The sequence below is a fragment of the Globicephala melas genome, chromosome 4, assembly GCF_963455315.2.
Source record: "Globicephala melas chromosome 4, mGloMel1.2, whole genome shotgun sequence".
NCBI classification, from domain to species: domain Eukaryota; kingdom Metazoa; phylum Chordata; class Mammalia; order Artiodactyla; family Delphinidae; genus Globicephala; species Globicephala melas.
The window spans coordinates 55,265,066-55,286,558 of record NC_083317.1 but is presented as its reverse complement, the minus strand read 5'-3'; the positions used below and the strand labels follow the sequence as shown (position 1 = coordinate 55,286,558).

Below are 21,493 nucleotides of genomic sequence, written 5' to 3'. Positions count from 1 at the left end.
AAATACAATGATCTCTTAAATCAAAGTCTTTTGTTGTCCACATGTGGGTTTTGTTATAACAGTATGAACATAAAGCTTATCACTTATTTAATGAAAAATTAAAACACAAATATTTCCTTCATTTGAAAATGGTCTATGCCAAATTAGAGATGGAGAATAGATTAGGGGTTAGGGAGAGTGAGGAGGGTAAAGGGTGCATATGACTATAAAGGGGTAGCATAAGAGATTTTCATGGTGATGAAATAGTTCTTTTATCCTGATTCCAGTAGTGGTTACAAACATATACACTTGTGATAAAATGGGACAGAACTACACACACCTGTGCATAAAAAACTTATCACAGCTGACCTGAGAATGCTATCCTTAGAAAGGTCTGCTTGCAAGGCTGACCCTCGGCTGGTATCTGTAAATCTGGATTTCAAGAGTGTTCCCACTGTTCTCTGACAGGGGTGTCTCACTGTTCCTAGACTGTTTGTGCCAACTATGTGATTTATGTTGAGCACCAGGAAGTTTCTTCTGGGAATCTGAAATTTTGATACATGTTAGGCAGAGGGTGCCTACATGACCAACACCCAATAAAAATCTTGAGCACTGATTCTCTATTGGACATCCCTGGGCAGAAATATCTCTCTCTCACACACACACAGACACACACACAGACACACAGACACACACACACACAACCACAGACACACACTGCTGCATTTTTGTTGCGAAGGAGGGAAAGAAGGAATGTACTCTGTGTAACCCCTCATGGAAGGGAGAAAACATAAGGAAGCCTGAAGATGGATCCCTCTAGACTCTGCCTACGTTATGTTTTGACCATTATAGTCTGGGTGTGTATCTTTACTATATAATTGCAATAAATCTCAGCATGAGTACAACTATATACTGAGTCCCACGAGTCCTTCTGAACACGGGGGTTGGAGACCCCTGACAAAACACCCACTGTACCAATGTCAACTTCCTGGTTTTGATAATATATTGTTATGAAGATGTAACTATTGAGGGAAACTGCCTGCAGGGTACACCAGGACCTCTCTGTACTTTTCTACTGTACAAAGTTGTATTTTTGCAACTTCTCTGCATCTAAAATTATCTCAAAATAAAAAGTTAAATGGGAAGATGGCAGAAGAGTAAGACACGGAGATCACCTTTCTCCCCACAGATACACCAGAAATACATCTACACGTGGAACAACTCCTACAGAACACCTACTGAATGCTGGCAGGTGACCTCAGACCTCCCAAAAGGCAAGAAACTCCCCACGTACCTGGGTAGGGCAAAAGAAAAAAACAGAGACAAAAGAATAGGGACGGGACATGCACCAGTGGGAGGGAGCTGTGAAGGAGGAAAGGTTTCCACACACTAGGAAGCCCCTTCGCGGGCGGAGGCTGCGGGAGCCGGAGGGGGCAGCTTCGGCGCCGCAGAGGAGAGCACAGCAACAGGGGTGCAGAAGGCAAAGCGGGGAGATTCCCGCCCAGAGGATCGGTGCCAACCGGCACTCACCAACCTGAGAGGCTTGTCTGCTCACCCACCGGGGCGGGCGGGGCTGCAAGCTGAGGCTCGGGCTTTGGTCGGAGCGCGCAGGGAGAGGACTGGGGTTGGCTGCGTGAACACAGCCTGAAGGGGTTAGTGCACCACGACTAGACGGGAGGGAGTCCGGGAAAAGGTCTGGAGCTGCCGAAGAGGCAAGAGACTTTTTCTTCCCTCTTTGTTTCCTGGTGCGCAAGGAGAGGGGATTAAGAGCGCTGCTTAAAGGAACGCCAGAGACAGGCGCGAGCCGCAGCTAAAAGCATGGACACCAGAGACGGGCACGAGCCGCGGCTAAAAGCGCGGACCCCAGAGACGGACATGAGACGCTAAGGCTGCTGCTGCTGCCACCAAGGGGCCTGTGCGCGAGCATAGGTCACTATCCACACCCCTCTTCTGGGGAGCCTGTGCAGCCCAACACTGCCAGGTTCCCGGGATCCAGGGACAACTTCCCGGGAGAACGCACAGCGGGCCTCAGGCTGGTGCAACGTCACGCCGGCCTCTGCCGCCGCAGGCTCTCCCTGCACTCCGCGCCCCTCCCTCCCCCCGGCCTGAGTGAGCCAGAGCCCCCGAATCAGCGGCTCCTTTAACCCCGTTCTGTCTGAGCAAAAAACAAATGCCCTCCAGCGACCTACATGCAGAGGCGGGGCCAAATCCAAAGCTGAGCCCCTGGGAGCTGTGACAACAAAGAAGAGAAAGGGAAATCTCTCCCAGGAGCCTCAGAAGCAGCAGATTAAAGCTCCACAATCAACTTGATGTACCCTGCATCTGTGGAATACATGAATAGACAACGAGTCATCCCAAATTGAGGAGGTGGACTTTGAGAGCAAGATTTATGATTTTTTCCCTTTTCCTCTTTTTGTGAGTGTGTATGTGTATGCTTCTGTGTGAGATTTTGTCGGTATAGCTTTGCTTCCACCATTTGTCCTACGGTTCTATCCATCCGTTTTCTTTTTTTCTTAATAATTAATTTTAGTTTTAATAACTTTATTTTACTTTATCTTTTCTTTCTTTCTTTCTTTCTTTCTTTCTTTCTTTCTTTCTTTCTTTCTTTCTTTCTTTCCTTCCTTCCTTCCTTCCTTCCTTCCCTCCTTTAGACAACGAATCATCCCAAATTGAGGAGGTGGACTTGGAGAGCAAGATTTATGATTTTTTTCCCCTTTTCCTCTTTTTGTGAGTATGTGTATGCTTCTGTGTGAGATTTTGTCTGTATAGTTTTCCTTCCACCATTTGTCCTAAGGTTCTATCAGTCCATTTTTTAAAAAAAATTTTTTTCTCTTAATAATTATTTTTTAATTTAATAACTTCATTATCTTCTATTTTATTTTACTTTATCTTCTTTCTTTCTTTTTTCCTTCCTTCCCTCCTTTCTTCCTTCCTTCCTCCCACCATCCCTCCCTCCCTCCTTTCTTTCTTTCCTTCTTCCTTCCTTCCTTCCTTCCTTCCTCCCTCCCTCCCTCCCTCTCTCTCTCTCTTTCTTTCTTTCTTCCTACTTCTACTAATTCTTTCTCTCTACTTTTTCTCCCTTATATTCTGAGCCGTGTGGATGAAAGGCTCTTGGTGCTGCAGCCAGGAGTCAGTGCTGTGCCTCTGAGGTGGGAAAGCCAATTTCAGGACACTGGTCCACAAGACACCTCCCAGCTGCACATAATACCAAATTGCAAAAATCTCCCAGAGATCTCCATCTCAACACCAGCACCCAGCTTCACTCAACAACCAGCAAGCTACAGTACTGGACACCCTATGCCAAACAACTAGCAAAACAGGAAGCGCAACCCCATCCATTAGCAGAGAGGCTGCCGAAAATCATAATACGTCCACAGACACCCCAAAACACACCACCAGACGTGGACCTGCCCACCAGAGAGACAAGATCCAGCCTTATCCACCAGAACACAGGCACTACTCCCCTCCACCAAGAAGCCTACACAACCCACTGAATCAACCTTAGCCACTGGGGACAGACATCAAAAACAACATGAACTACGAACCTGCAGCCTGCAAAAAGGAGACCCCAAACACAGTAAGATAAGCAAAATTAGAAGACAGAAAAACACACCACAGATGAAGGAGCAAGATAAAAACGCACCAGACCTAACAAATGAAGAGGAAATAGACAGTCTACCTGAAAAAGAATTCAGAATAATGATAGTAAAGATGATCCAAAATCTTGGAAAAAGAATAGACAAAATGCAAGAAACATTTAACAAGGATCTAGAAGAACTAAAGATGAAACAAACAATGATGAACAACACAATAAATGCAATGAAAAATATTCTAGATGGGATCAATAGCAGAATAACTGAGGCAGAAGAACAGAGAAGTGACCTGGAAGATAAAATAGTGGAAATAACTACTGCAGAGCAGAATAAAGAAAAAAGAATGAAAAGAACTGAGGACAGTCTCAGAGACAGCTGGGACAACATTAAACGCACCAACATTCGAATTATAGGGGTTCCAGAAGAAGAAGAGAAAAAAAAAAGGACTGAGAAAATATTTGAGGAGATTATAGTTGAAAACTTCCCTAATATGGGAAAGGAAATAGTTAATCAAGTCCAGGAAGCACAGAGAGTCCCATACAAGATAAATCCAAGGAGAAATACGCCAAGACACATATTAATCAAACTGTCAAAAATTAAATACAAAGAAAGCATATTAAAAGCAGCAAGGGAAAAACAACAAATAACACACAAGGGAATCCCCATAAGGTTAACAGCTGATCTCTCAGCAGAAACTCTGCAAGCCAGAAGGGAGTGGCAGGACATACTGAAAGTGATGAAGGAGAAAAACCTGCAACCAAGATTACTCTACCCAGCAAGGATCTCATTCAGATTTGATGGAGAAGTTAAAACCTTTACAGACAAGCAAAAGCTGAGAGAGTTCAGCACCACCAAACCAGCTTTACAACAAATGCTAAAGGAACTTCTCTAGGCAAGAAACACAAGAGAAGGAAAAGACCTAAATAACGAACTCAAAACAATTTAGAAAATGGGAATAGAAACATACATATCGATAATTACCTTAAGTGTAAATGGATTAAATGCTCCCACCAAAAGACACAGACTGGCTGAATGGATACAAAAACAATACCCATATATATGCTGTCTACAAGAGACCCACTTCAGACCTAGAGACACATACAGACTGAAAGTAAGGGGATGGAAAAAGATATTCCATGCAAATGGAAACCAAAAGAAAGCTGGAGTCGCAATGCTCATATCAGACAAAATAGACTTTTAAATAAAGACTATTACAAGAGACAAAGAAGGACATAATGATCAAGGGATCGATCCAAGAAGAAGATATAACAACAGTAAATATTTATGCACCCAGCACAGAAGCACCTCAATACACAAGGCAAATACTAACAGTCATAAAAGGGGAAATCGACAGTAACACAGTCATAGTAGGGGACTTTAACACCCCATTTCAGCAATGGACAGATCATCCAAAATGAAAATAAATAAGGAAACACAAGCTTTAAATGATACATTAAACAAGATGGACTTAATTAATATTTATAGGACACTCCATCTAAAAACAACAGAATACACATTTTTCTCAAGTGCTCATGGAACATTCTCCAGGATAGATCATATCTTGGGTCACAAATCAAGCCTTGGCAAATTTAAGAAAACTGAAATTGTATCAAGTATCTTTTCCGACCACAATGCCATAAGACTAGATATCAATTACAGGAAAAGATCTGTAAAAAATACAAACACATGGAGGTTAAACAATACACTACTTACTAATGAAGTGATCACTGAAGAAATCAAAGAGGAAATCAAACAATACCTAGAAACAAATGACAATGGAGACACGATGACCCAAAACCTATGGGATGCAGCAAAAGCAGTTCTAAGAGGGAAGTTTATAGCCATACAAGCCCACCTTAAGAAACAGGAAACATCTCGAATAAACAACCTAACCTTGCACCTAAAGCAATTAGAGAAAGAAGAACAAAAAAAAAACCAAAGTTAGCAGAAGGAAAGAAATAAAAGTCAGATCAGAAATAAATGCAAAAGAAATGAAGGAAATGATAGCAAAGATCAATAAAACCAAAAGCTGGTTCTTTGAGAAGATAAACAAAATAGATAAACCATTAGCCAGACTCATCAAGAAAAAAAGGGAGAAGACTCAAATCAACAGAATTAGAAATGAAAAAGGAGAAGTAACAACTGACACTGCAGAAATACAAAAGATCATGAAAGATTACTACAAGGAACTCTATGCCAATAAAATGGACAACCTGGAAGAAATGGACAAATTCTTAGAAATGCACAACCTGCCAAGACTGAATCAGGAAGAAATAGAAAATATGAACAGACCATTCACAAGCACTGAAATTGAAACTGTGATTAAAAATCTTCCAACAAACAAAAGCCCAGGACCAGATGGCTTCACAGGCGAATTCTATCAAACATTTAGAGAAGAGCTAACACCTATCCTTCTCAAACTCTTCCAAAATATAGCAGAGGGAGGAACACTCCCAGATTCATTCTACGAGGCCACCATCACCTTGATACCAAAACAGGACAAGGATGTCACAAAGAAAGAAAACTACAGGCCGATATCACTGATGAACATAGATGCAAAAATCCTCAACAAAATACTAGCAAACAGAATCCAACAGCACATTAAAAGGATCATACACCATGATCAAGTGGGGTTTATTTCAGGAATGCAAGGATTCTTCAATATACGCAAATCAATCAATGTGATAAACCACATTAACAAAGTGAAGGAGAAAAACCATATGATCATCTCAAGAGATGCAGAAGAAACTTTTGACAAAATTCAACACCCATTTATGATAAAAACCCTGCAGAAAGTAGGTATAGAGGGAACTTTCCTCAACATAATAAAGGCCACCATATATGACAAACCCACAGCCAACATCATCCTCAATGGTGAAAAACTGAAAGCATTTACACTAAGATCAGGAACAAGACAAGGTTGCCCACTCTCACCACTCTTATTCAGTATAGTTTTGGAAGTTTTAACCACAGCAATCAGAGAAGAAAAGGAAATAAAAGGAATCCAAATCGGAAAAGAAGAAGTAAAGCTGTCACTGTTTGCAGATGACATGATAGTATACATAGAGAATTCTAAAGATGCTACCAGAAAACTACTAGAGCTAATCAATGAATTTGGTAAAGCTGCAGGATACAAAAGTAATGCACAGAAATCTCTTGCATTCCTATACACTAATGATGAAAAATCTAAAAGTGAAATCAAGAAAACACTCCCATTTACCATTGCAACCAAAAGAATAAAATATCTAGGAATAAACCTACCTAAGGAGACATAAGACCTGTATGCAGAAAATTATAAGACACTGATGAAAGAAATTAGAGATGATACAAACAGATAGAGATACACCATGTTCTTGGATTGGAAGAATCAACATTGTGAAAATGACTCTACTACCCAAAGCAATCTACAGATTCAATGCAATCCCTATCAAACTACCACTGTCATTTTTCACAGAACTAGAACAAAAAATTTCACAATTTGTATGGAAACACAAAAGACCCCGAATAGCCAAAGCAATCTTGAGAACGAAAAACGGAGCTGGAGGAATCAGGCTCCCTGACTTCAGACTATACTATAAAGCTACAGTAATCAAGACAGTATGGTACTGGCACAAAAACAGAAAGATCGATCAATGGAACAGGATAGAAAGCCCAGAGATAAACCCACACACATATGGTCACCTTATCTTTGATAAAGGAGGCAGGAATGTACAGTGGAGAAAGGACAGCCTCTTCAATAAGTGGTGCTGGTAAAACTGGAGAGCTACCTGTAAAAGTATGAGATTAGATCACTCCCTAACACCATACACAAAAACAAGCTCAAAATGGATTAAAGACCTAAATGTAAGGCCAGAAACTATCTAACTCTTAGAGGAAAACCTAGGCTATACACTCTATGACATAAATCACAGCAAGATCCTTTTTGACCCACCTCCTAGAGAAATGGAAATAAAAACAAAAATAAACAAATGGGACCTAATGAAACTTAAAAGCTTTTACACAGCAAAGGAAACCATAAACAAGACCAAAAGACAACCCTCAGAATGGGAGAAAATATTTGCAAATGAAGCAACTGACAAAGGATTAATTTCCAAAATTTACAAGCAGCTCATGCAGCTCAATAACAACAAAACAAACAACCCAATCCAAAAATGAGCAGAAGACCTAAATAGACATTTCTCCAAAGAAGATATACAGACTGCCAACAAACACATGAAAGAATGCTCAACATCATTAATCATTAGGGAAATGCAAATCAAAATGACAATGAGATATCATCTCACACCCGTCAGAATGGCCATCATCAAAATATCTAGAAACAATAAATGCTGGAGAGGGTGTGGAGAAAAGGGAACACTCCTGCACTGCTGATGGGAATGTGAATTGGTACAGCCACTATGGAAAACAGTATGGAGTTCCTTAAAAAAACTACAAAGAGAACTAACATATGACCCAGCAACCCCACTACTGGGCATATACCCTGAGAAAATCATAATTCAAAAAGAGTCATATACCAAAATGTTCATTGCAGCTCTATTTACAATAGCCAGGAGATGGAAACAACCTAAGTGCCCATCATCGGATGAATGGATAAAGAAGATGTGGCTCATATACACAATGGAATATTACTCAGCCATAAAAAGGAACAAAATTGAGCTATTTGTAATGAGGTGGATAGACCTAGAGTCTGTCATACAGAGTGAAGTAAGTCAGAAAGAGAAAGACAAATACTGTATGCTAACACATATATATGGAATTTAAGAAAAAAAAATGTTATGAAGAACCTAGGGTTAAGACAGGAATAGAGACACAGACCTACTGGAGCACGACTTGAGGATATGGGGAGGGGGAAGGGTGAGCTATGACAAAGCGAGAGAGAGGCATGGACATATATACACTACCAAACGTAAGGTAGATAGCTAGTGGGAAGCAGCCGCATAGCACAGGGATATCAGCTCGGTGCTTTGTGACTGCCTGGAGGGGTGGGATAGGGATGGTGGGAGGGAGGAAGATGCAAGAGGGAAGAGATATGGGAACATATGTATATGTATAACTGATTCACTTTGTTATAAAGCAGAAACTAACACAGCATTGTAAAGCAATTATACCCCAATAAAGGTGTTAAAAAAAAAGTTAAATGTCTATGGAGAAAAATATTGTTCATTCTTTTCATAAGCCCTATACTGACTAAAAGTATAATGGCCAACAGTATATATTTATAACTGGTTGGGGTTAGGAGTTTAGCTTCAAACTAATTTCAGTGGAAATACACATGTATGTTTATTAGCAATGGGCCAAGTGAGTTTATAAACACAAACTCCCCTGTAACATCTAATTGGTTTCCATCTTAAACTTCCTATCTCTGCAGAGGCTCTGAAGCCAACACTACATGGGTTTGTATTTTGACTCCACTACTTACTACTTGATGAATTAAGCAAATTAGTTAACCTCCGTGCCCTAGTTTCTAATCTGTAAAATGGGAATAATGAGATGGGTTGCTTGTGAAGACTAAATAAGCTAATCCTTACAAAGTGCTTAGAACAGTGTCTGCTTTATAGCAAGCACTAATAGGTGTGAACTATTAGTTTGTAACTTTAAAAAAACTAGCTTCATTAAAACTACAACAAAGTCCTTGTCTCATACAATTCTAAACAAAAAGAGCATTTGAGAACAAGATAAGATGCAGAATTGTGGTAATGCTATCATTAGATGTAGAATGTAAAGAATTTAAAGATGCAAGTGGTACATTTCTAACCTAAAGGCCCTGCCCTTTCCTTCCTACCTTGCCCCCATTAACAGAGAGTATCCCAGGTACTGGAACTAAATGTATATAGAGATGTTACTGGCAGATGTCCCCCACCCCCACCCTACTGCCACTTCCTAAAAGGTTGCCTCGCCTCTCCCGGTGGCCTTGAGGAACAGAGAGAGACATCTGGATATAGTAGTAGGCTGCTCTGATTGTGACAATTCTGATTCTGCTCACAAGTGCCAACAACAGAGGAAACTTTTCCATTCTTAGTGTAAGACTCATCTTTGAAGTAATGCCTAAGTAGAGAAGGCTAAGCAATCAGCATTTGTTAATGCTGAGTTTATAGTGATTTATTTCACTGCTTAGCAGCCTGGTCACTGGGAGAAATAGCAGGTCTGCAGCATCCCAGAAGTTCTTGGGATTACATGTTGATGCAAACTACTTTTCTTTGTTCCCTCTTTTGACTCCATCTAGAATTCCTTTAGGGTGGTATATATACCTCTTAGAACCTGACCTGAGAATCCTAAAAAAAGATGATTTTTCTATCTCTTTGTATACTATTATAATATGGGATGTGGTGTCTTAGGCTACTTTGTTTGATGCCTGGGTAGTCCATTCTTGAAGACAGCTCTAATCCATCTTCTACATGTGTGCAAAACTTAGCGTATTTTACTGATCCAAATTATTCAAAGGACTGATTTTTCCTTTTATGTCCTTACTATTGGTTCTTATTTTTGATGCAATGTTTACTTTTCCTCAGATTTTTCTCTATTTCTGAAGTATCATTTGACCTTGAACATATAAGTATGTCTTGTCAATTTTATCTCACATGATTACTCAATAATAGATGACAGAAGTTCCAGTTTTTACACATACAGAAATATCTGTAGAATTACATATAGAATGGATAAACAACAAGGTCCTACTGTATAGCACAAAGAACCATATTCAATATCCTGAGATAAACCATAATGGAAAAGAATATAAAAAAGAACGTATATATATGTATACCTGAATCACTTTGCTGTACAGCAGAAATTAACACAAAATTGTAAATCAACTATACTTCAACTTAAAAAACAGAAATATCAGTAAAAAGAGGAGCTGATTATCAATTAGGGGGAAAGGAAGGAGTAGTTTTTAAAGTTCATGACTCTCCATTTCTAATTGGGAAAGCCCATTTTTAGGGCTTTCAGAAAGTTCAAGTTTACTCTAGAAAGTTCAAGTTTCTCTATTTAAGATGAACAATGTTATGGTAGGAAAGGAAACTAGAATCGGCTCATTAAAGAGAAGCAGTCATGAGAAAGTACAAGACATGTGAAAGAAATCAATCTATGTATACCTTTCTCTAGAGGTAAATGAGGAAAATACAAATTGGCCTACACCTTAAAATAAGCATACATTGACAGTTCTCTCATTGAAAAAATGTTGTCCAAGTCCATTATTTCAAACTTTCAAAAAGAAAACACTTACAGTATAATTAGTAGCTTGAATGTTCCTAAGTGCTGCTTCCAGTTGGGTTATTAAGAAACGTAAAGTCAAAGCAGGAACAATTTCCTCCCCATTTTGACTGTTGGCTGCAACTTCTCTCTGTGGAAAATAATTTGGTTGAAAGTGTCTTTAAGTTAGAGCAAATATCAACATTTATTTTTATTATACAAATAATACATGCTCATTGTAGAAAATTTGGAGAATAAAGATGATTTTTTTAAAAATCCACATGACCTAGATAAAATTGTTCTCATATTTGTTTGTTTTTAAGTAGTTCAACAAATCATCTTTGTAACTACTTCCCCAAGATACTAAAAAGCACTCCTATGCCTGCTGAAGGGTTGGCAATGTCCACTCCTACTTCAGAGGAAAGTCATAATCCCACTTCATTCTCATACCTTCTATTCTCTAACACAGCTAAAAATCTTAATTCCAGCCCTGAATCTCTGGTAAATAGGAATGCTGGCTTTAAAAATACCAACACCAAGGCAAACCATCTTATGCTGTCATCTAATTTGAACCAAGTTAATATATGGATTATTACGTACCATAGTTTATTTACATAGATGAAATGAAAGGAATTAACTATGTCTTATCTTTGTGTCCATTCCCCAATGCCTCGTACCCACAAATGCTTGGCTTAAATTACATTATTTGTTTAATGATGTATTATCTATGTGGGAAATTTAATCTACACTTTCTTAACTTGGTTTCAAGTATACAATACTTCCCTGTTTTTCTCCTAGCCTAACTAGATACTTTACTTCAGTCTCCATAACACTCAATTTAATGAACCTCTTCTCTATCAACACACATTCCCTAAATAAAGTAATCCACTGTCATCTTTTTAAATAGCGTCTACACACTAACAGTTTTCCAAATTTATATGTCGAGCTCAGAACTATCACCTGAATTCCAGACTCATGTATCCAACCATATACTCAACAATATCTCTTGAATTTGAATAGGTATATAAAACATAACACTGAAGTTCCACCTTTGCCAAACAGTTTAGGTAGTTTCAGAGCAATATTCTCAACAAGAACTAAAAAAGCTGGATAAAATACAAAAAAAAAACTTTTTTTGTTTGGAAAGCTACCAAGGCACTGAAAATCTCTGGGGCCAACATGCAATAGAGGAGGAAGGCCCAGAGACAGCAGACTGACTTTTGGAGCCACTTATCTCCTTAAGGCAATTGCTGTATTCAGTTATGGCTGAGAGGCTGAAATGCTAGACAGAGCTTTCCACAAAGCTGCAGAGCTAGAGGGAAAATTGGAGTGTATGACCTATCAAGGAAGAGGGGTTCTGGTAAACACCTTATTCTTTTGGTTGGGACCCTGAAGAAATTTACCCTTAGAGTCAAAGTGTCTGTTTTGGTTCCAGTTGGAAGCAGTAGTGGAGTGGTAGTGGAGTGGAGCAATGGTAGTGGAGTGGAGAAGGGCATCAGGGAAGAGAAAGCAAGCTTTAAATGAACAGATGTGTTATTAAGCTAGTTACCCACAGTGGATGACTAGGGTTAATACAACAGAAAAACATTGAAAAATTCAAGCCTCAGTATTATCCAACTTAAGGGGAGAGAGAACTGGGATATTTATATAATAATTCCCAAGGTTTATTGACTGAGTGCTTTCTGAGGTAAGGGGGGAGTATTAATTCCTTGGGATCTCTAAACTGCCATGAGAATTACAGCCTTCTGCAGTTCCAGAAAAAAAAAAAAAAGGCAGGCTTGAAGTATAGAGATGTAGATATGAAAACTGGAAACTGTCCAGAGTATACTGAAATGATAGAGTTCAAGGGGCCAAGGGGTATGGGCAGGGCACTGACAGTATCTGCTACAAAGGGTAAACCACAAATAGACTCTTCTTCACAGAACAGAAGTAAAGCTTGGAGTCATCTCAGTCCCTAGTTGAATTAAGTGATCTGCAAGAAAAGCACAAATAAGCAAGATTCTGTCCTGTTTTCCTAGTTCTTCTCAAAAGAAGGTTGCTCTAAACCAACCCAGGCAGCCACTGCAAGTAGCAGAATTCTGTATTATCCTTTAGATGACTATGGAATTTAAAAATAATTTTATTGAGTTATAATTAACATATTTCAAGGTGTACAACATAGTGATTTGACATTTTTCTTATGACATCATCATGAAATGATAGTTGCAGTAAGACCAGTTAACATCCATCATTATATGAACTTTTTATAATATTATTGACTATGTTCCCTAGGTATATATTATATCCCCTTGACTTATTTATCTTATAGCTGTAGGTCTGCACCTCTTAATCCCCTTCAGACAAAATAGATAACTATGGAATTTGTACTGATGTTTTTACGTTCATTCATGATTTTGGTTCTTTTTGCCTTCTTTTTTTTTGAACATTCTTACCAGGCATTTATCAATTTTATTGGTCTTTTCAAAAAATCAAGTTTTGGTTTAACTGACCTTTTCTAGTTTCTTTTATTCTATTTCATTAGTTTTAGCTATCTTTATTCTTTTTTCGCCTGTTTTTTAATTTGCTGTTCTTTCCTTAGCCTCTTGAATTTTATGTTTAGATGACTGATATTCAACCTTGCTTCTTTTTCTATTACATGCATTTCAAGCTATAAATAATCCTTGCAACACAACTTTTATCTAATAACACAAATTCTGATATATGTTTTTCATTCAGTTCCAAAATTTATCTAATGTCCAGTGTGCTTTCTTCTTTGATCTCTGGTTTAACTAGATTAGACGTATATATCTTAACTTAGGAACAATGGTTTTCTAGTTTATCTATCTGTAACTAATTTCTAAATTAATTGTACAGTTGTTAGAGAACATGCTCTGCATGTTCTGATGTTTTGAAATTTGATGAGATTTGCTTTGTGAACTAGTATACCGTCAATTTTTGTAAATGTTATATGCATTTAAAAAGAATATACATTTTGCCACTGTTACACATATATAAGTCAATTACATCAAGTTTGCTACAGCTCTACTAATTTTGTGTTCATGTTCTATTACTTATTAAGAGAGCTATGTTAAAATCTTCCACTGGGATTGCTGATTGGTCCACTTCCCCTTTAGTATTACCAACTTTTGTTATTACACATAACATTTCTGAATGTATTTGGGTCTACTACTGGAATTTCTCTTGTATTTTCTACACTTGTCTGTAGAGCCAAGAGCAAGTAACACAATCTTTTAATTATTAGAGCTTCATAGTAAGTTTTTTTTTAATTTATTTATTTAATTTATTTATTTTTGGCTGCGTTGGGTCTTCGTTGCTGCGCAAGGGCTTTCTCTAGTTGTGGTGAGCGGGGGCTACTCTTCGTTGCGGTTCATGGGCTTCTCATTGCGGTGGCTTCTCTTGTTGAGGAGCATGGGCTCTAGGCATGCAGGCTTCAGTAGTTGCAGCACGCGGGCTCAGTAGTCATGGCTCATGGGCTCTAGAGCACAGGCTCAGTAGTTGTGGTGCACGGGCTTAGTTGCTCCGCAGCATGTGGGATCTTCCCAGACCAGGGCTCAAACCTGTGTCCCCTGCATTGGCAGGTGGATTCTTAACCACTGCTCCACCAGGGAAGTCCCCATAGTAAGTTTTAATATCAAAGTGGGTAAATTCCCAGTCCTTCTCTCCCACACTTCTCTTTCGTAATTTTCCTGGCTATTCTTCCCTTAATTTCCCTTTAGAACTAGCTTTTAGTAACAAAAACAAAAACAAACAAACAAAAAGAAACAACAAAAAAAAACCTTTTGTTATTTTTATTGGAATTATATGATATTTGTAAATTTTAATTTCAGGAAAATTGACTTCTCTATCACATTGTGTCTTCCTACATGTATTGCTTCCCATTCTGGTCTTCGTATCTTACCTTTAATAGAGTTTTAGAAATTTTTATTTATTGTTTTAATATAAAGTATTGATTTCTAAACTTAGTGTAAAAAAATCAGTGTGTGGGGGTACTTACTAAAATGCACATTCCCAGACCTCCCCCCAGAGATTTTGATTCTTTAGGACTAGTATGGGGGTCAGATAGGCTCACGTAAGTGGCTTAGGAAAAACTGTGAGAAACACTAGTTTATATCTTGTATATTTCTTAAGTGTTTTCCTGGGTATTTTATCTTTTCTGTTACTATTAAAAATATTTTTCTTTCATTTTTACCTTCTAACTGGTATTGTTTATATACATAAAGCCTACTGATTTCTATTTCTTATTGTGGTTTCTGGGTGATTTCCAAAAGATAAGAGGGAAATAGTGGCATTATTCCATCAATTTCAAACCAGAATTCATACTTGTGGTAAATTACCTCACTTAAGATTATAGCTGTATATAAAGTCTTTGGATATTTTTAGAGTTTTTTATATTTTTAATCATAATAGTATTAATTTGTTTCATGGAAATAATTAATGATATATTCTTTCACAGAAAAGGTAAATGTGGCCTTTTCAGGACACCTATGGTGTTCTGTCTCTGCCCCCCAATTAACTGTCACAAAGAAGAGAAGATCATTTTCTTTAACTTCGGGAAATTCCATTAATTTACAAACTGATACCCATCTTGTGTTGAAACTTTCACAACTTATTATCTAGAAAAACTATTTCTAAGATGCAAATTGACAATATATTCTCTAAAATATTTATCTCATTAAAAAATCCAGGTCTTATTATTTTTCTTTATATTTTACATTTTTGAAAAATCTGTCAGTATTTTACAAATTAGGAAAACTGAAAGCAGTTTCCTCTCCCAGAGTGGCATGTTGTGAGTTATTAGAATAAACACTAGACCTTATAGTCAACAGCTTATAAGCTACTAACCCACATTCCTATCATTATCCTTGAAAGGCTAGCATCAGCTTTATTTAATTAATAAAAGTGTAGAGTCAAAGCTGAAACCAAAGCCCTTCACAAGATATAAGATGGAGATGTCAAGACCTTAGTGGCACTGTTATGGTAAAGAAAGAAAGGAAAGAAAGGAAAAAAGGAAGGAAGGAAGGAAAAGGAAGGAAAAAGAAGGAAGGAAAGGAGGGAGGGAGGGAAAAAAGAAAGAATGAATGAAAGAAAGAAAAGAAAAGAGTCATTGTAAAATAATAGGAAATGCATATATAATAAGAAATACATATATTGATCTGTCCCCAGTTCCTGCCAATATTTGGTCTTTGCCTCTGGTTCCAGACACAGAGCTCCTAAAACCCTTGGAATTTCCTGGATGATAGGAGTGTCTTTTGTTCTAATGAGGTGACTCTCAGTGGGCTTCTGGATGGAGGCTTGGTCACCAGAAAGACCAAGCCATGATTAGAAGCTTGGAAATTTCAGCACCATACCCCAAAGAGGGAAGAGAGGCTGGAAACTGAATTAATAATTAATCATGCCTACGTGATGAAATCTCCACAAAAATTCTAAAAGTATGGGCTTTGGAAAACTTCCAGTTTGCATATGCACATGCCAGGAGAGTGGTGTACCCCAACTCCAAAAGAAGAGAAGCTCCTGCACTTAAGACCCTTCCTTGCCCTATGTATATCTTCCTGTGATTGTTCAGCTGTATCCTTTATCAATCATATCATTTATCATGTAATAAACTGGTCAACGTGTTTCCCTGAGTTCCGTAAGCTGTTCTGGCAAATTACTGCACTCATGAGGGGTCATGGGAACCCCAATGTATAGCCAGTCAGTCAGAAGTACTGGGGCAACCTAGTACTGGTGATTGGCATCTGAAGTGGGAGCAGTCTTGGATTGGGCCCTTAACTTGTGGAATCAGTTGCTAACTCCAGGTAGACAGTGTCAGAATTGAATTGATTTATAGGACATCCAGGTAACGTTGGAGAATTGACTGTTGTGGACTAAACCCACACATCTAGTGTCAGAAGTGCTGTGAGTATGGCAGTAGTGTGAGAGTAAAAGAACACAGTGTATCATATACACAGACCTACACTTCTGCTCCAAATATCAAATTATGATCTTACCTGCATAGTTTGGAAGGAAAAATCTTCTTGTAAGAACTTCTTGATGTGAGGAACCACACCTTTTGGTAGAGTATTAATTGCATTCAATAACTTCTTCACTTCTAATAGCAGGTTAACAGGGACAAGATCAGTAGGTATGTTCTTTTCCTGTTTGTCCTAGAAGACATTATTAAAAATTTACACAATTATACATGTTCTAATTTACTCTAATATTAAAACCAGCTAAAGTATTTTTTTTTAAAAAGTTCCTTTACATGCTATATGTAGATCACTCTGACAGACTACAATAAGAATAAGACATTCTCTCTGCTCTCAAGGAACTTACAACATAGCTGAAAGTTTAAGACTAAAACTCAAGAAGCTTTAATCTAAGGAAGGCCATCATACATGAATTTAAAAGTTATAAACAAAGCATAGATTCTAGATGGGAATAATTATGTCTTTTTTTGATGGTGGTGGTATGGGAAACATGAATGATTTTAGGCTTAAATGTGAGTGAAGCCTTAAAAAATGGTTGCCCTTGAGAAAAACACAACATGTACTGAACTGGTCCATTTAAGGCATAAAAAATGCTAAGTTTAAAATATTAAATAGATTATTCTACAAAATAATATGAAAACTATATCCAACAGTGCTTTTTACGTTATGTGACTAATGTTTCAGCTACTAAACACAGCAATTTGAAAATGAATAGTTATAATACTTTAAATTATAAATAAATTAGTATAATATAATGATTCTACATATAATCTCAATTCAATCAGAGCCGAATAAATAGTAATAATCTTGGGACTTCAGGAACTGATCCTACAGACTTAATAAAGCTGTAGTTAATGGTTAACTGACAGCTATATAGTCAAGTCTTGCTGGATTTTCTATTAACATTAATTGTGAGGAACGAATGGGCAATAGAAATGAATAAAGATCCTGGAACAGATGGATGATGGCCTTCCTTCAAAGCTTAACAAGATACCACAGTCCTTACACCCTGCTGAAACTTTGGGAATATGAATATGTAGCCACTGACCTCTGTATTTGAGAACAGACAGGTTATTACTGCAGAGGCCATGTAGAGTCACTGAAAACGCAAAATAGTCACTGGTGTGTGGTAACTGTGACTGCCTGGTTTCTAACACACCTGGAACTACCCAGGAAAGTAACTAGGAACCAATAATGTCCACAGCAGGACTACTACTCTTCCTCTTCCTCCTCCTCTCCACTTCTGGTTTTGAGTCTTAAATTGAGATTCCTTCATTCCCAACAACACCCAACAAACACATCTTACATTTTACGGTACTTCATTATATTTACACCCAAAAATGTAGGAAATGTTAACAGTTTGCTAAATCTCAGTAAAGAGTATATAAGTGTTCATTGTAGTAGTTTTGCAACTTTTCTGTAGGTTTGAAATTTTTCAAAAAGTTAAAAAAAAAAAGCTTCTAAAAAATAACCAAACAAACCTTTATAAAGAATGACCATTGTCGCACTGTTGGTGGGAATGTAAATTGATACAGCCACTATGGAGAACAGTATGGAGTTTCCTTAGAAAACTAAAAATAGAACTACCATACAACCCAGCAATCCCACTACTGGGTATATACCCTGAGAAAACCATAATACAAAAAGAGTCATGTACCAAAATGTTCATTGTAGCTCTACTTACAATAGCCAGGACATGGAAACAACCTAAGTGTCCATCAACAGATGAATGGATAAAGAAGATGTGGCACATACACACAATGGAATATTACTCAGCCATAAAAATAAATGAAACTGAGTTATTTGTAGTGAGGTGGATGGACCTAGAGACTGTCATACAGAGTGAAGTAAGTCAGAAAGAAAAAAACAAATACCATATGCTAACACATATACATGGAATCTAAAAGAAAAAAAAAAAAGGTTCTGAAGGCCTTAAGAGCAGGACAGGTATAAAGATGCAGACGTAGAGAATGGACTTGAGGACACAGGGAGGGGGAAGGGTAAGCTGTGACAAAGTGAGAGAGTGACATGGACACATATACACTACCAAATGTAAAATAGATAGCTAGTGGGAAGCAGCTGCATAGCACAGGGAGATCAGCTTGGTGCTTTCTGACCACCTAGAGGGGTGGGATAGGGAGGATGGGAGGGAGACACAAGAGGGAAGAGATATGGGGATATATGTATAGCTAATTCACTTTGTTATAAAGCAGAAACTAACACACCATAGTAAAGTAATTATACTCCAATAAAGATGTTTAAAAAAAAAAAAGAATGACCATTGTCAATAGTGCATATATTTCAAACTAAGGTCGATTCTGTAATCAAAAGTCATTGCAGAATCATCTAACACTAATTACCAAATTGATACACAAGTAAGATTATGGCATGAATAAAATTTTTTCAACAGGAACTACTATAAGCTTCCTGTTTATTAAATAATCTTATTATAAATACAATTTTAATTTTTAAGTTAGTTGTCAAAATATTTGATGCTCAATCCATTTTTGCAAAATAGATTTAGCATCTAAGCCAAATTAATGTTAAAGTTTCCACCCCCTTTCCCTCTGTATTCCGAAATCTGTATCTAGAAATGGCTTTTCTGGATCCAATCCCCCGGTCCAAGTATACATATTGAACATATTGTATTTCATCTGCAAAATTTTTTACAGTGATAACCTCATGCAGGTGAATACTATGGTTATTTTACGTTTATATATTTTTTCTCCTCCTAAGTTACTGGATAACCTTTATTAACAAATGGACATCAATCATTATATAAAACTATGTGGAAAGTAAAAATTACACTAACAAGAACCTAACAAATACCTCTCATCCATCCTTCACTAAACATAAATACATGTGGTATTCACAAACATGTGTCTGTATTTTTTTCGGTACGCGGGCCTCTCACTGCTGCGGCCTCTCCCGTCCGGACGCGCAGGCTCAGCGGCCATGGCTCATGGGCCCAGCCGCTCTACAGCATGTGGGATCCTCCCAGACCAGGGCACGAACCCGTGTCCCCTGCAATGGCAGGTGGACTCTCAACCACTGCGCCACCAGGGAAGCCCTCTGTATTTTTTAATCTACCATAAAGTATATTGTCACTGGCAATAAAAGCTTTATATTAGTGTATAATTCAGTTATTCATTTCGAACTGGAGGTTCTGACAGTAAAGATGATAAAAACAAGACGAGAATTAACTTCAGAAAGAACTCAATGAAATGTCTTACTAAATAAAATTCTCTGTGTATGTTTTATTTCTATGTGTATAGTGTTCACTTTGTTTGAATTTTGCTTTCAAAAGACAAATAAGAGATTTCTTACAATTGACTGTGGGATGTTTCTGGGCAAGTCAATTCAATTATCTACTAATTTTAACCGACAGGTAGGATTGGTGTTTAGAATGATAACTTTGAGACACAAATATCAATTATCAAAGAAAGATTTAGTGATGACCACTAAGGTAGGAAAATTTTTAGCAGATAATTAAATTGATTAGATTTAGCATTCTATTCTCATAAAGCATTAGTTAACTGACTACATTGTCTCTTACCAGTTGATCCGTTGATTTTTCTACCTTATTCTTGGTTTCCTCCTTAGCCTGCTCCTCCACAGGAAGATCCCTATTTTAAATGAAAAAGCATTATATTCAGAGCATCTCCTTACAAAGAACACAATTAAACTGTAATAGTAAAGAATCTGACATGCGAATTTTTGCTCGAAAGTTTCAGAAGTGTAAACAATATGTACCAAAGACTGGTAATAGTGGTAGAAGCCATATCTCTTTAGGAACTCAAGTTAAAGAAAAGAAATTATGCCATGTCCTTACTGGATAGTGGCAGAGAGAATACAAAGCTGATGTAAAAAATTTTTCATCTTTAACAAACACACAATAGACCAAAATAATGGGAAAAAATAACTTTATAGCACTGTTTCTCAATGTAAAGAAAAAAAAGGTTGCAAAGGTTGATTTTTGATTTGTGTGTGTACGTGTGTGTGTGTGTGTGTGTGTGTGTGTGTGTGTTTATGAAAATAATTGAGGTCTGGAAAGGATCTATCTTACAGACATCTTTTTTTTTTTTCAGTTTCCTGGCATTGCAATTGTCCAGTTTTTCAAAATGGCTTTTTAAATTGAGGCAGAATATCATATTTAGAAATTATTAACTATTTTTATAAAAAGGAATAACAAGTTTTGCTTTTGAAATGGGCTTGAAATGTGAACATATGCAGTATTATTTACTATATGGAAAAATTCATTTATAAAATTGCTTTTGCCTATATACAGCACCATGACACAGGATTCATAATAGAAGAACCATAACATAGGGTCATATATGATTTATATAATTTTCTTAATCTTATACACTAGCAGAGATAAAACTGATGTGAGACACTTATGTCAATTGATTGACTTATTCAGAATTGTACTTTGTAAATATTATCCTATTTTACTTCATATTTATGTACTCATTTGACAGACAATCATTTATCATTTACTATGTGCTGATTTTGTCAGGGGAAAGTGAGACATAAACAATGCAGTATTGTCCACACAGTGAAAGTTTCAAACAAACAATATTTCACAGTATGAGTCTCAGTGCTCTTTAAAATATCAATGGTAAAGAGAAACCTGTTAACTGTTTTTTCCTACACTTCTAAGCCCCACTACAAAAAGGAACACAAGGAACTGTGTTATCAAGGAATGAAAAATACTGCAGCAGTATTCTGAAGCCTCTCCATGTTTAAGAGTACAAAAGGTACTCA

The 21,493-nt window shown here is 37.4% G+C and overlaps 1 protein-coding gene across 5 annotated transcripts in view; it reads right to left on the bottom strand.

The window, feature by feature from the left end:
* The window catches only part of DZIP3 (DAZ interacting zinc finger protein 3), a 121,280-nt gene that overhangs the window by 84,275 nt on the left and 15,512 nt on the right, over nucleotides 1-21,493 (bottom strand). For all 5 annotated transcript variants that reach the window (XR_004035098.2, XM_030836732.2, XM_060298045.1 and 2 more), the window contains exons 3-5: nucleotides 20,283-20,352; nucleotides 16,748-16,903; nucleotides 10,795-10,911 (exon numbers count right to left, since the gene is read on the bottom strand). Coding sequence is in view for 4 of the 5 variants with exons in the window: in XM_030836732.2 (XP_030692592.1) it covers nucleotides 10,795-10,911; nucleotides 16,748-16,903; nucleotides 20,283-20,352 (343 nt within the window). In the remaining variant the exon portion in view is untranslated. The remainder of the gene's footprint in view (nucleotides 1-10,794; nucleotides 10,912-16,747; nucleotides 16,904-20,282; nucleotides 20,353-21,493) is intronic.